Source organism: Nasonia vitripennis, chromosome 2, assembly GCF_009193385.2.
Source record: "Nasonia vitripennis strain AsymCx chromosome 2, Nvit_psr_1.1, whole genome shotgun sequence".
NCBI lineage: Eukaryota > Metazoa > Arthropoda > Insecta > Hymenoptera > Pteromalidae > Nasonia > Nasonia vitripennis.
Window position 1 is genome coordinate 17,317,501 of NC_045758.1, and position 14,542 is coordinate 17,332,042.

The window sequence follows — 14,542 nt, forward strand, 5'->3', positions numbered from 1 at the left end:
ACGTAACTTATTCTCCATTGAGCAAGCGCGCGCACGTGTCAGTGGCTCGTACAAAAAAATGACATAACGGTTGTGTGCATCGCTGCGGGGAGAAAGAGAAACGAAGATACGCCCGCGTCAAGGCTCGAAATCTCAAAACGAATCAAAGCTGAATGTAACGTTTGGCCGTCACGAGTCTGTGTTCCTAATATAATAAGCATACGAAAAGTGTGCGACGTTTATTGCAGCGTTAGGCTTGCGACGTACACAATAAGGATTCGTTACGATATCGCGTAGCCGATAAAACATCGCGGGGGTATATAGCGTCGAAAAAATCGCGTCCACTGCTAATGGAGTCCTTTTGTGTAGGAACATGGCGGCGGCGGGACATTTAATTAGAAATGGATCGCGTACACGTCTGTAAAATAATGGCGCGTGCGACTTTCAGCGTGTTCAGCTCGCGCGCACAAAGGAATAGAATTGTCGAGAGATCGAGAGCCTGTATAGTGCTTCGGTGAGAGAAACGAATCGGCGCGTTATTGAAAAGCTTTACAATTGCTGCTTTTTTCAGCGTACTGAGTTAAGGGGTCAAGCCTGGGTTAAATCCTACAAAAAAACAAAAAGATATTCTTCTTACCAAAAAATTTTTGATTTGATGTAATTTGAAAAAAAAAATTCTATTGAAAATATATAAAATATACACCATTTTTATCGAAAAAAAAACATGTATATACCTTGTAAAATCATTGACCAAAATTCATGACATTTCAGATCCGGACCGTCTTCTTTACTCTATCCGGGCTTAAAATGTACCTTAAACATGCCCCCTCGGACCGATCGAGAGACATTTCTAAAAAATATGAATTAAATATAGTTAGCAACAAATTTTGTTGCTAGCAATGTTTAATTGATATTTTTTAGATAACAAAATTTGTCCGAGGGGGCATGTTTAAGGTACATTTTAAACCCGGATAGAGTAAAGAAGACGGTCCGGATCTTTCAAAAAGCCGTGGCAAGTGACTGGAAACACTTATTTATATAGTGGAATGTCATGAATTTTGGTCAATGATTTTACAAGGTATATACATGTTTTTTTTATAAAAATGGTGTATATTTTATATATTTTCAATAGAATTTTTTTTTTTTTTCAAATTACATCAAATCAAAAATTTTTTGGTAAGAAGAATATCTTTTTGTTTTTTTGCAGGATTTAACCCAGGCTTGACCCCTTAATGGATGTCGGTAGGTGTCTCTCAGCAGAGCCATTGTTGTATAATAGATCGCGAGTTTGTTTGCCTGTTAAGAGCCTCGTAAAATTGTCGGGAATGCCGAGATAGGTGTCGATTGCCGCACTCGCAGGATGTCAGAATGATAAATTACGATCCCGTCTTCTCTGCATGTGATTTCGTTTATCTACGATACTCATCGATGCACGCTTGCGTGTTATACCCTTCGATTGGAGACGTAACAGTTTTATTCTTCCAGACGCGAGAGCTACCGTTATCCGCAAAAAGACTGATCAAATCGACACGGATTCTATAAATGTCCGGTGCGCTGTCCGATAGCTCGAGTTAGCGCAGAAGAGCCGCATCGCACTTCCGCGAGCTTCGAAACCGCCGTAAACAAGCTTGAAAACGCCTCATTACGAGCTTTTCCCATTAGGCTCTATCGAGGCATGGCAGATAGCTCGGCTGCATCAGAGCCGAGCCGGCGCGGAAGCTTTATCCCGCATCTGGCGATCGGCGGCGCGCGCTGTCGCCGCAAGTGGACCGGAGGGCTATGCGCCGCGCTCGATATGTGGGCCACAGGATCGAGGAATTTTCGGAATCCTCGATAGTTCCAGTCCGCGCTCTCTCTCTCTCTCTCTCTCTCTCTCTCTCTCTCTCTCTCTCTCTCTCTCTCTCCGCGTGTCCGCATTCGCGCGCGCTCGCCATTTAAATACTCGCCGCCGCCAATTAGGGGGGTTAACTCCCCGGTGATTTACGGCCGACGGGGGAGGAGAGCGAGAGAGAGAGAGAGAGAGAGAGAGAGAGAGGTGCTTGACCTCTCGAGACATATGCTAGAGGATGCTCGCAGTGCGCGACAGTCCGCAGCTGCGAGCGCAATCGTTTGTTATATACGCGGCGCGGACGATCGATGGGCACGCGATTGGTCGATTTTTCGACGATCGCGTGCGCTGTTTCCTTCTCCCGAGATCGTAATGCGGTTTTGCTTTCTTTCACCGTCGGAGATCCATCTGTGGGGCGCCCGATCGACGGCCGCGGTCGTCGATTAATTTCAGCAGGGCTTCTTTTTTCGCTGGGACGCTTCTTCGCTCCGGGATCGCTGCAGTCCAGTTATCGTAATTAGACTGCGCGCGTCAAGTGATGCACGTGGACGGCTGTTTTTGCCAGACCCACGGGCCGATCGCGCCCGGATTACGTCAGAGGAAATTCTTCATCGTACATACTAAACATTGTGACGCCTGTGAACAAATCGGACGGCGAGATATACCTCGCCCAATTCTCATCTAGTAGTACCCGCGCATTAAGGAACAAATTCGTAGTCATCCTCGCGCACACTTACAGTGTGGTGCAGCCGCCGGATGATTCGTCAAATGCTTCCGCGTCCCCGGCGTTGTACGTTTCGGCTCGTGAACCGCAACAGCCACGGGCCATCGCGGGTCAACATCCGCAGCGGCGCGAGTCGCTCCCGCGATCGTTTATCTTACTCGAGGAGAGCATTATATATCTCGCGAGGCGTCGACGCAATTGTGATTTTTATGAGATACGCGCTCTCGCTTCCTGGGACTCGTAGCGCTGGCTTGCGGTCATCTCGTACCGGGGCTTTTCGAGCTCTCGGCTTCTCGGCGGCCGTCAGCAGAAGTAAGCCTCATTTGCTTTGTGTCGTCCGCGCGACCGTAAAGCACGAGTCTGTTCCAGCGAATGCTCCCCTCCGTCGCTGGCTTCCTCGTATACGGGGAGTGTGTTATTGTGGTTTCGGGGGCTCCACAGTGCACCAGCCGGGATTCAAATTTTCTACTCTTCCCCCGCGATTCGTGGACTCGAAAGTTCGCGGTAGAAGTAAATTGCGAAGCAAATATTATATTATACAGACGCATAGCAGTGTATAATAAATAAAAGAGGCGCGTCTCATTTTTCAAAAGACTCGGGCTCTTCAAGGCCGGCGTTTTTAACGACGCTGGTATATACGAGTATGCGAGAATAAAAATTTCGAAAAAACCTGCTGCACCTGGAGCATCCACGGCAGCTCCTCAATCGCTTTTTGTGCGGCGTTAAAACGCATTGTGCTCCAAAGGGGCAAGGTAGCGATAAATCATTCTTTTTATCTCCGCACTCTGCTCATCTCCCTCTCCCTCTCGCGCTCGTTCTTTCTTGATTACTTTCACTATTTCCGCCATATCGCCCCTCTCTTCTGACTCCTCTTTTACCTCGCGGTGCATTTCACGCTTATTCATGCACATATAAGTTTCGGAGCGCTATATGTGAGCCGTTATTCTCTGGGCTCTGAGAGGCAACGGTACGGGGGATTACATCGTCCTTTGATAAAAATTCCATTTTTTTCTAAAAGTGGCGGATCGATCTGTTGCCAGTGCGACGTTAGCCATCTATTGGCCGAGGGTAGACATTTGCTCGCCGCGATCGATTCCTTATTATACAGGATTGATGATCACCGCCTCGAACAATAACACACGTCCCGACGACGAAAATTCAATTTCGCTCGGTGCGGTAATACAAAGTTGTCATCGGCGTCGCCCGTAACAATTATCCGCGCGCGCGCACACACAGCAAGGGCTCGAATCGATAACCCGGCAAAATACTATTTCCTGCAGCTTATCCTACGAGCCTTGACCTCTCCTCCCTCGCTATATCCACGTGTGTTGTAACCTCCGCTGCATCGCTCGCAGCGGCGGCGCGAAATTGCTCAAAGTCACCGCGCGCTCGCGCAGGACACGGCGAAAATTCCCGTCGAGTTTTCCACGTCGCTCGCGTGTACATCCAATTTAGCCGAGCGCCGCCACTCATTGCTTTTTATTTTCCGCGCGGAGATTTATCGCGGCATATCGCCTGCGGCCTGCCGCCGCCTCCAGCTGTATATATACCTCGTAGTGCAGCGCTCATGCCGATTGGCAATTTCGAGAGAAAATGCCTGGGTCTTTGCTTCTGCTATACTTACTTCGCCGCTGGTGCTGTGTGTTCAAGAAAGACGTTGTTGCTTGAGATTGAAAATTTACTGTTCGAGGTGAGGGACGATTTCCGATGGATGCACGGAATGTTTGCGCATTAATTATTTAGCCACGCTGTGGATGCTTTGGGCTTTATAGAATTGACTGGTTCCTGTGGTTGATGGGAATTTTCGAATGTAAGACCATATACATACGAATTCAAACGACGCGTGATTAATGACTCCGATTGCTTTATCTTGAACGATATTTAACGATTCCGTAATGCCGGTGCAACGTTTTTAAACGGTGCATAGTTTTTTATTTGGCGTGAATACGATTTTCTCTCTCCTCCGTGCTCCGTGTTCGTTGGGATGTACCGTTTATTACTGTGGCAAAGTGTAATACGTCTTTCATTAATATAGACGTAAAATTTTTTTACACAATACCCGTCGTACATGAAAGTTATACAGAAACACCGCTTCCGTTGTTGCGACTGCAGTAAGTCTTGTCCCAAAAAAACATTGGCTCGTATCTTGCTTCGGAAAACAGTTGTCTCCGCCTTTTCCTCGAAAAACATAAGCCGCCGGCACTTGCTCACAGACGTAAAAAGCCTAAACAGACCTCGGGAAAACCAAAAGCTCTGGGGTCAGAGAAATATATAAGCTGTGCCAAAAAGATCAGTATAGTTGCCGCACGTGTAATATCTCGCGACGAAGACCTGCTGCCCGAACTGTCCAGCGGCAAACCGCGTACGTGACAATAATATCCGTCGCTGCTTCCAGTTCAGCAAGGGGCTCAACGACGGACTTTGGTGTACGCCTTTTTCTGTTCCGCTGCGGTGAGAGACACTTTTTGCCTCGGATGGAGAAAATAATATTGCGGGGGAGGATTTCCGAAGATGATATAATGGAATTCCGACCGTGGTAGGGTTATTTTTTTTCCGTCTGAAGTCGTTATTGTTGGCATACACAGGGAGCAAATAATATTGTTACTTTAAATATCCAATAAAAATAAATAAACCAAATGCCCGGGGAAGGGATCAACCCGGTATTCCGACCAAATTAGAGGCTTTCGCACAAGGCATACAGAACTTTTCTTTGCACTAATTCGTCTGCGAGAGTCTGGGTATTTTGGGTCATCATACTTTTGATAATAAATCCTGCTTTGCATACGAATTTTAATAATGACTCTGTCTTCACGGCGATATAATTAAAGCATAAACACTATTATTTTGGTGCTTAGCAAGAAGCTCCTTGAGAACTACATTTGATTTTGCAGTTGTTATACTTACTTTGATCAAAGTCAGAGATAAGCTCTTCGAGTCGAGTGTATACACATACGAATTTAATCGGATGAACTATAAAAAGTTTTTAAATTTAGCTTGGAATATCTGGCTTTATTCTACTGAGCGGCAGTTGAAAACACACATGTTAGCGATTTTACGCGCTAATGTAAACAGCCGAAAAAACCTACCGAGAAGAAGACTTCGGCTTCCATTCGCTTTTTTCTGACGTTTGTGTAAATTCAACCTTTGAGAATTACTTTGTGTTCTTAGCCCTTGAAGGTTTCTTTTGAAAGTTTTTCTCTTTAGAAGTCTCTTATATGTGCTTTGAAAACAGTACATTTAGACGACTTTAGCAAAGTGATTTTTATCGCTATTGTTTAAACATAGGATTTTATAGTGTATGGTAAAATATATAGAGACAAATTAGTGCACTGTATAGTAGACAGCGTGACTTTGTCCTTTTTTTTTAGTTTCGAGAAATAACAGTAAAACTAAAAAGTTTCAGGAAATATGGTAAGCTCATTGTCAAGTAAAAACTTTTTCATCAAAGCTGCGCTTTAGTTTCAAGTCAATGCAATGAAACCCGGCCATCGTTCTCTAAATCGTTCCGTTTTACATCTCCACTTCCCTGGGGTCAACGAGTGCGATTTTCCCAGACACTGCGGGCTCCTCAGACTTGGTAGAAAACATTTTCCTCTGCACGGAGCTGTCTGAAAGCTCTCTCTCTCTCTCTCTCTCTCTCTCTCTCTCTCTCTCTCTCTCTCTCTCTCTCTCTCTCTCTCTCTCTCTCTCTCTCGCGTCTTTGGCGAGAGCGTGAACCCGAGCCAGTGTCTCCGGTTTTACGCGGCTCTTTGAAATGTGATATACAGCTTTATTTTCGGGCGATCCGTCGGAAATAGGCTCCGGCGCGCTTTCGCTCTCTCTCCCCTCGTTCGCGTTTGAACCGCGCTCGCGAGACTGTATTGACGGCACACCGCGTCGCGGAGTTATTGTCAATCAAGTCTTTGCTCCAGTCTTTTTTACGATTATATAAGCTGCATTCTGAGCTGACTATATAAACGTAGGAAGGGAAAGTATATTTTTAACGCAGCCTGTTGTTGTTCTCGCTCGGCCGTTTCGCGGGTGGCGAGCGGAATTATTTTCGCGCGCAGCTGATCCGAATACCCCGAATACAGCGCGCGCGCTCTAATTTTAAACCTTGGTTACGTGTACAGAGCGACTTCATTCATTCATCGCGAAATTGTCACGCCATCGCGTGTTATCCTCTCTCTCGGAATCGCACACAGGCGATCCGTATCACCGGGAAAGAATTCGCAGCGCTAGTAGCATATAACCACACACCTATACCCGGAATCAGACTGAATCGCCAAACAAAAAACAATATCCCAAAGCATCTTTCTCTCTCTTTCTCATCGCTGTAAAAGGGCAAGTTATGCCTCGGCTCCCGCGGACTCGGAGAAGCCCGTACTATATATCCCCCCGGACTGAATGAACGGAGAGGGTAGTCTCTTGAATCACATTCGCGCTCGCGCGTCGGCATTGAACTTGGCCGCCCGCGGCTATACTTACGGCTGCAGGCGTGCTCGTGGCGACTTTTTATTTACACGATCGGCGGAATTTATCCTGCGCGCGCAAACGTGTATACACAGACGCAAGCTTCTTACGGAAGCGGCGAGCCGCTCCTTCCTCCTTCTGCAGCTGCCGACATTCACCGGCTGCTGCTGCGCAGCGTGTGGGGACGAGCGGAGTTTCTGCAGGGATCCTCTCTCTACCTCTGCGTTATGTATCAGCGATTCGAGCGCAAAGTTTCAGTCGTTACTCAGACTCGGACTTTGTGTACTCACACGCGGTATTTCATCGTGCAGGGCTTTTAAAAAACAGCGAACATTACGATTTCAACGCGGTTTTCGAATTAAACTCATCGCTGCGCTCGTTACGAATCGCCGCATGGTGTACGAATTAACGGCGAAAACGCGATAAAGCGCTCCGCCAAACATTCGGCGGTTGGCTCCGCGGGGAAAAAAAAAAATAATTTCCGAAAATGCAGAAGCGCACTCGAAACTTTTCGCTCGAGCTCTCCGCGAATCACACATAAATTCACTCTCGGCCGCACCGCAGCAGAGCCGCTAAATCATGAATATTCAAAGCGCCAGCAGAGCCGCAGAGAGCTAAAATCAACGCAGCTTCCGACAGCCCGTAAATTCGCCGCGCTCCATTCACTCCCATTCACGAAAACGGTCACCGAACCGACGGCGGTGGAAGAAAAAACACGGTGGGTAAACACACCCTGTACGACGGAAAGTGCAGAACTCACGCGCGCGGGACCCACTTCTCCTTTTCTCTTAATACTACACGACGCGAGAGCTGCAGTGTAACAACGCGACTCGTAAAATTCCAGCCGAGCCAAGAATCCCGCCGGGGCTTCCCTACCCACCCTCGCGCGCATCCTCGGTTCTTTCATTTACGAGCGGAAACATTATTAACACGCGTCGCTCTTTTTTCTCTCCCTCTCCCGCACCTTGCGCGCTGTTCCAGTCGCTCCTCTCGGATTCTTCTCTCGGGCTCGCTGGTGCACGCGAAAATGGCTGTAAGTATGCTGCTGCTAACGTCGTTAGCGGTTCTACGGAGATATCACGCGTACGACGTCATACTTTTACATCGGCTGCAGTTAAAAGCCCGCCGGGAGGGCTTTTTCGAATCTCTCAATTTTATTTGCGCAAGGGCAAATAAAAACCTCTCTCCGAACAAACGCGCGCTGGCCGTCTTTGGCTGAATTTTCAAAAGCCTCTTCACTCCACTCTCGAACTTCACCTTCCCTCGTCGCGCGCGGTCTCGCTCCATCCGCCCGCCGTCTCGGTCCGTCTGCTCTTGTCCTCCTCCACGACTCCCTCTCCCTCCCACGCGCTCTGTCCACGATTCGCTTCTTCTTCTTCTTCTTCTTCTTCTTCTCTTCTCTCCTCTCCTTTTTTCTCAAATCCATTGTCCTCGCGCAACTTCTGCTCGCGCGGATTCTCAGGCCGCCGCCGCCACGGCCGCCTCGTGGGAAGGTTCACACACAGCTGAGGCTTTCCGCCGCGCACTTGAACCCGCGACTGCACGGCTGCACACGTGCTCCCCAGCCACGGATAGGTGTCTCTGTGTGCGCGGGCGAGAGAGCAAACTCATACTCACCCAGATACATGTCTGAGAGCTCTTTGTCGCGGAAGATCGAACTGCAGGCGCTGCGCTCTGTCGTCGCGCGGCGACTTGTGTCTACACTACGTCGCATGTATGTGTTCGCCAGATACGAGTGACTCTCTCGCAGCTTATTTTTCACGCGAGTCGTAGCTATATGTAGCACGGAGTATAGGCGCGCTTGGTGTGCCGCAGTAGAGATAACCAATTGGTCGAGAGTTGTTCGAGGCGACAAGCGAGAGCGAGATTGCGTTATAGCGGCGCTCTTGTGTGTGTCTCCCGGCTCAGAGGGTGGGGCTGTGTGTATTTATTGACTGTTGCGCGATATACCTGTCGGAAGCCTTGTTTCGCGCGGGGTGCGAGAGTGTCCCGATTGAAACTCGATCCGCCCTGCTCTGTCGCGCGCCCGTTCTCTTTCTCGCTGCGCCGGCTGCGATCGAAGCTCATTAAACGAGAGGATTTATTTTTTTCGGCCGGTGATCGTGAATTATATCGTACTTGCTAGAATTATCGAGCGGGGAAGTATAACGACAGCTTTTTTAATGGCGCTGCATTCGAGCTGAGTTATGCCGGTCGTTATCGCGTTGACCACTAGCTGTACCGGTAACCGAAGTAATTGACCTATTTTTATGCAAATAAGCTTCGATTTTCGAACAAAACTAGAAACTGCGCTTTTCTGAATTACCAAAACGAGTAAGTTTTTTAAGATAACTCTATATCGATTTCCGAAACAGCAGACAAAATTAATCATACACCTCTAGAGGCTTGTCAAATGAATGCATTATAAAATGATTTCGTCGAGCACAAAGGGCACCGCGCACAGAGTGAAACATGAAAAACGTGTTTCGCGACGACGACGGCGCCGGAGCGACCGGGCGCGCGATTGCGTTAGTCACTTCATAAAAGACACGGGGCGCGGCACACACATCCTCTGTACATGTATTATATACCTTATCGCGCGGCGGCAAATTTTACACGCGAAATACAGCAGCAGCCGCACAATACCGCTGTTTTTCTTACCAGTCGCGGCGCGGGAGGCTCTCTAACGATGAGAATCGACGGGAAATTTATATCGGCGCTGCGGCGTATGACTTTGATTGACGCTAAAAATGCCGCTCGCATGCGCTGTCCATTGTTTTCCTCCTGGCGCGGCTCGCGAAATTTCCCGGTGACTGGCGCAATTCCGTGATCTTATCCTCAAAAGTAAGTAGCAGCGGGAGCTGAAAAGTAACGTACGTTTTCCTTGCGCTCCCCAGCCGACCCAATTTGTCGGCGCGTTGTTTGTTCGGCCGCGCGAGATCTAACGATGCATCTCGCGCGCTCCTCTATCTCGTGCATCTCGGATATAAATATTTTTTTTTCTTATTGGAAATGTTAGTCGCGCGCGAGTACCGGGTTGTACAAAGCACTGCTGCTGCCGCTGCAGTTAAGTATACATGGTATAGAAAAAGTCGAGAAAATAATTTACCGCCCACGCCAAAGTGTCGGGTGATTGTAAAATTGAAATTCGAGGTATATTCGCGAGTGCAGACAGCGCGATGGAAGCCGAAGAAAAACTAAAATCCCACACGTATCCCGGCCTGTACTGCAACGAATAATAATAATCGGCGGACTCGCTGATGCAGTGCGCAGCGGCGCGGAGCAGCTCGCGCATAATTCGCCTTATGATATCCTGAGCGCGTGGGCTTTCTTCTGAAATGCAATATTCAAGAAAGCGCTTGCCCTCTTGCCATTTTTCCGAATAACGCGCACACACACACGTACAGAACATGCAGTGCGCGCCTCCTTCTCGCGCGTTCTCACGCCGAGTTCCCCCATAGCTCGAGGGGGCCTCAGCTCGCTCCTACATATTTATGGAGTAGAGCTGAGGCGATGCGATGCGCCGCCGCGTATAATAGTTCAGCTCGCGCGCGCGCGCATATCCCGTTGGCCCAGTGACCGTCACCGCAAACGAGAGATGGAGGAGAGAGAGAGAGAGAGAGAGAGAGAGAGAGAGAGAGAGAGAGGAGAGGAGAGAGAGACTGTACTGTCTGTGCGCAGGGGGGTAGTGTATGGGTAATTAATTACAATGGCAAATTAATAGCATTCGACGAGCTGTGCGCTCGCGCAGTCTTGTGTAATTGCTTAATTAAGTGTTTCGAAGTGAGGGAGAGGGAAAGGGAGGAACGTGTCGATTGATCGCGTGCACTGCGAAAGGCTGACAAGTTCAGTTCCGGGGTTTCGTGTGCGGAGGTGGAGAGGAAGACTGGGGACTGCGGGAGATTGTTTGGGAAGTCAACCTTAGCGGTTATTACTGCTTGCTATCGAAAGAAGAAAAACACTCTCGATCTGGGGTGGGAGTCATTTCTTCATCAGTTTCGAGATTTGACGATGATTTTTAGGAAATTAATCGAGGGAGGTATAAACGCATCTGAATTGCGTCGTTTAAATACTAGGTGATTCTCATTTTAAAATTGTTGGAATATCAGGAATATGCGTGAAGTATGTGACAAATATAAGGATACTTTATTTATTTAACAATGATTAAAAAGATGTACAAGACTGAATAACTGAATATTTAGAATAACTGTATGTATGATTGAATGCTCTGCTCGGTGTGTTGCTCTGGTCGTGTCCGTACTGGAACTGACGCGCTGCTGCGCTGGGGGGCTTAAGTCCGGCGGGGGTGCAATAAAGGCCAGGTAGTGGACCGTCTCTGCTTGGGCCTCTATACGCTGTAGTCTGTAGTTGTATGTGCGTGTCTGTACTTGTGCGTTTGCGTGCATAAAGTGTAGACATTTTCGGCGTATTCCAACAAAAATGTCATTGAAAATTACAAAATATCTCTTGCAACTATGAAATTGCAATTTTTCCATTCTTCTTTCCAAGTTGAAGTGGCATCCCTAGCGGCGAAATACGGAAGCCCTAAAAGTTTTAATGAGCAGCAAAGCAAGCGAAAAGCCAAAACCAAGCACATAATCCATAATACATAAAAATAAAAAATATATGAGTATGAGGTTAACGTCAAAATGTGTTGCATACAAATTTCATTCAGGCACGTAGCTTCCTTAATTGTTTTTACTTCACACATATATATATATATATATATATATATATATATATAATTCTATAAAGTTTTTGTCCTTTTTCGTTTGATAGATAAAATTATTTCTAATCAATTACATATACATAATCAATTATAATTCACTATCCCTCTCTTTCTCTGGCATAGCTACAATTGTCAAACTGAAACCCAAGCGATGCAGTTTTCAGTAGTTATCGGTGCACGTCCGTACAAAACAAAAAAAAACAAAAAAAATTCGACTAAAAATGCATCAAAACACACTTCCTAAATGTTTTGACACAAATTACTATTACTAGGCTTTCTTAGGAAGAAGGCAAAATCTTGGAGGTGGCTTAATGACTATGCCATTTCGTTGGACCCTTTAAACTGGCAACAACGATACCTTCAAAGCGAACCGAATTCCAACTACCATTAGAGTAAAAGAATCACATCTAATAACGACCAGCAAGCTTGTGCTTCTTTTCTCTCCCGCACATCAGCATAAAAAGCTTTCGCATAATCCCCTTGCCCATTATTAAAGTCCTTAATAAACCATGAGCGCCGCTCCCCGTTAACGAGACACCGCGAAAAAGACGAGTAGACAAGAGCATCTGGAAAAAAAAATCATTATTAATACCGTGACAGCGGCTCCGACGGAGCTAGAGACCCGCATGATGTACGATAAACCTCGTGCGTATAACGCAGAGCTATAACGGTGCTCCAGTTCTCTGTTACACGCGCACAAATATATAACAGGGCGCCAGTATAGGGTTTGCCCTCGTATTCGCGTAAACAAACAAATGTATACGAACGAACGAATGCTCGCGCAGCGACAACACACGCGCGCGCGTATGCACATTATAATATCTATGTAGGTGCGCTAACGTTTCATCCTCTTCTTTTTGTTCCAGCCGAAAGAACTCCATCGTTCTCAGGACCCAGCTCTCCGTGCGAGTTCACACCATCATAGGTGAGTGTCTTGTGTATATATTGTAGTACCAGTTGAGCGTAAGGCCCACTTTGCACTCGACAGGACATATGAGAGCCTTCTCTACATGGCATTATATCGCGCAGGATCGCGATAGGCCCCTGCGGCGGCGGCGGCATTCTGTGTGCAAATGATGCTCTCATGGGAAGAAGGCATACAATTCGCCGAGTACATACGTATACAAGCGCATTGTCGCCCGAGAGCGCGCGCTAAGGGGGTCACAAATGCAGCCAGGTAGCCGCGCTAATGGTGGCTTCTTTTTTAGGCGTGTACCGGCTGATCTCGATGTAATTAGAGGTGTTGCCGGCGCGTTCGGTTTTTCTATGCGCGCCGCGCGCGTGAATTAGCGCTTTCTCGCGCGCGTGGGACATGCTATTATATATTATGCGGAGAACGCTTTGCTGTATGACTTCGTTGAGAAAAGTGCGAGAACGGGTAGGCAGGATCGTGTGTGTGCGAATTCACGGACAGGTTTGTTGTGGGGAAACGAGAGATTTATATTGGGAGCGCTATACGTAGTCTGGCTGTTTTGTTTCTGTGCGGTGTGATGCCAAGTGCAAGGTCGCCGTGTATGGGAATGCTTGGGAGCGTCTGCTTTTCATATTGCTCCACTAAGGATTTCTTAGTTTTATTCCGCTTTTATAGGCAGGCTAAATAGCTTATTACGCTATTTTTCGTAATGCATTTGCATAAACACGTACTCATAAAGTAGCGAGACGTGTTTACGCACACTGCAACCCTTATCGGCGCGTCTTCGTAAAACGACACGCGTGTGTAGTTCCCCTCGGGCCCAGCGCTGCACCTGGCCCCGATCCCACGTATAATCCGCAAGCCGCCTCTAATAAAGCTGCCATAACCTTCCAAACCCTACGTCAACCCTCGCGCGCGACCAGCTCCACCTATATTTTATCAGCTGTTTCCGGCAATTTCGCGCTGCGCGGCGGCTGTGCCGGGAGAGAGAGGAGAGAGATAGAGAGAGAGAGAGAGAGAGAGAGAGAGAGAGAGAGAGATACGAGCTCCAGCGAATTTACAGCTCGGCAGAGTGGATCGTCGGTGGCTCGTTTACGCCGCCGCTTCGCTCTCTGTAGAAGCCTTGATGTAAACTCGATCGGTCGATTAACCGGCTCTGGAGCGTTGCCGCTCGCGCGCGAGTGCCTGACAGCGTGACCGGTTGCCTACTGCCGGTGGTCGGGTGCAGGTGACCCGACCGTCGACATCTCGAGCCGCGCGCGATCGGGTAATTTATTTGCTCCTCCGCGACGACTGCGTCCTCTTTTTGGAGCTCGAAAGGGACTTTTTCCGTTCCGAATAATTCAATCTGCGCTGCTGCACCGAGTCACGTAATTACCGGGCAAACCGAACCGCTAAATTAATGAATGACCGCGGCAGCTAATCCAACAGAAATCCCATCAACGGGAAGAGCGGGCTGTTTGTCTTCGCGCCGCGCACTTGCGTATTCAAGAGACGGAGTCTTAAATCTCCGGTTATATACGATTACTTAATTGTAATTTTATGGGAAGAAACTTTGTTTGCATCCCCATTGTAGGTGCAGCTTTCGCGCCGCCGAGAGACTTTGGGAAGTATTTCACTGGCTTACTTGCAGCGCATAGCCCACGCGCGCGCTTAAAATGAGGCTCATACAGAATGAGCTAATTAGCCAAACGTGTTTCGCTGACATAATTAGATGATATGTGTAAAAGCAGCGTTGACGGAAGCAGGATGCGCCTTTTGCTTATTATTACTTAATCGCGCAGGAACTTTCGTCCGCGCGAGCTGGTAACGTATTTGCTCGACTTATCTTCGTTATTCCGATGTTTAATAAAACGCATGCAGTCCTTATCTCGCTGCAAGGGAAGTCGTACAACTTCGAAGCAAGCATCGGGACTTTCTACGCTCGCCTTTTGTAAT

The 14,542-nt window shown here is 47.8% G+C and overlaps 1 protein-coding gene across 5 annotated transcripts in view; it reads left to right on the top strand.

Annotated features, from left to right (window-relative positions):
• LOC100115129 overlaps positions 1-14,542 on the top strand; it is a 213,927-nt gene that overhangs the window by 158,625 nt on the left and 40,760 nt on the right. For all 5 annotated transcript variants that reach the window (XM_031923721.1, XM_031923723.1, XM_031923719.1 and 2 more), the window contains one exon: positions 12,558-12,616. In XM_031923721.1, the coding sequence (XP_031779581.1) occupies positions 12,558-12,616 (59 nt within the window). The remainder of the gene's footprint in view (positions 1-12,557; positions 12,617-14,542) is intronic.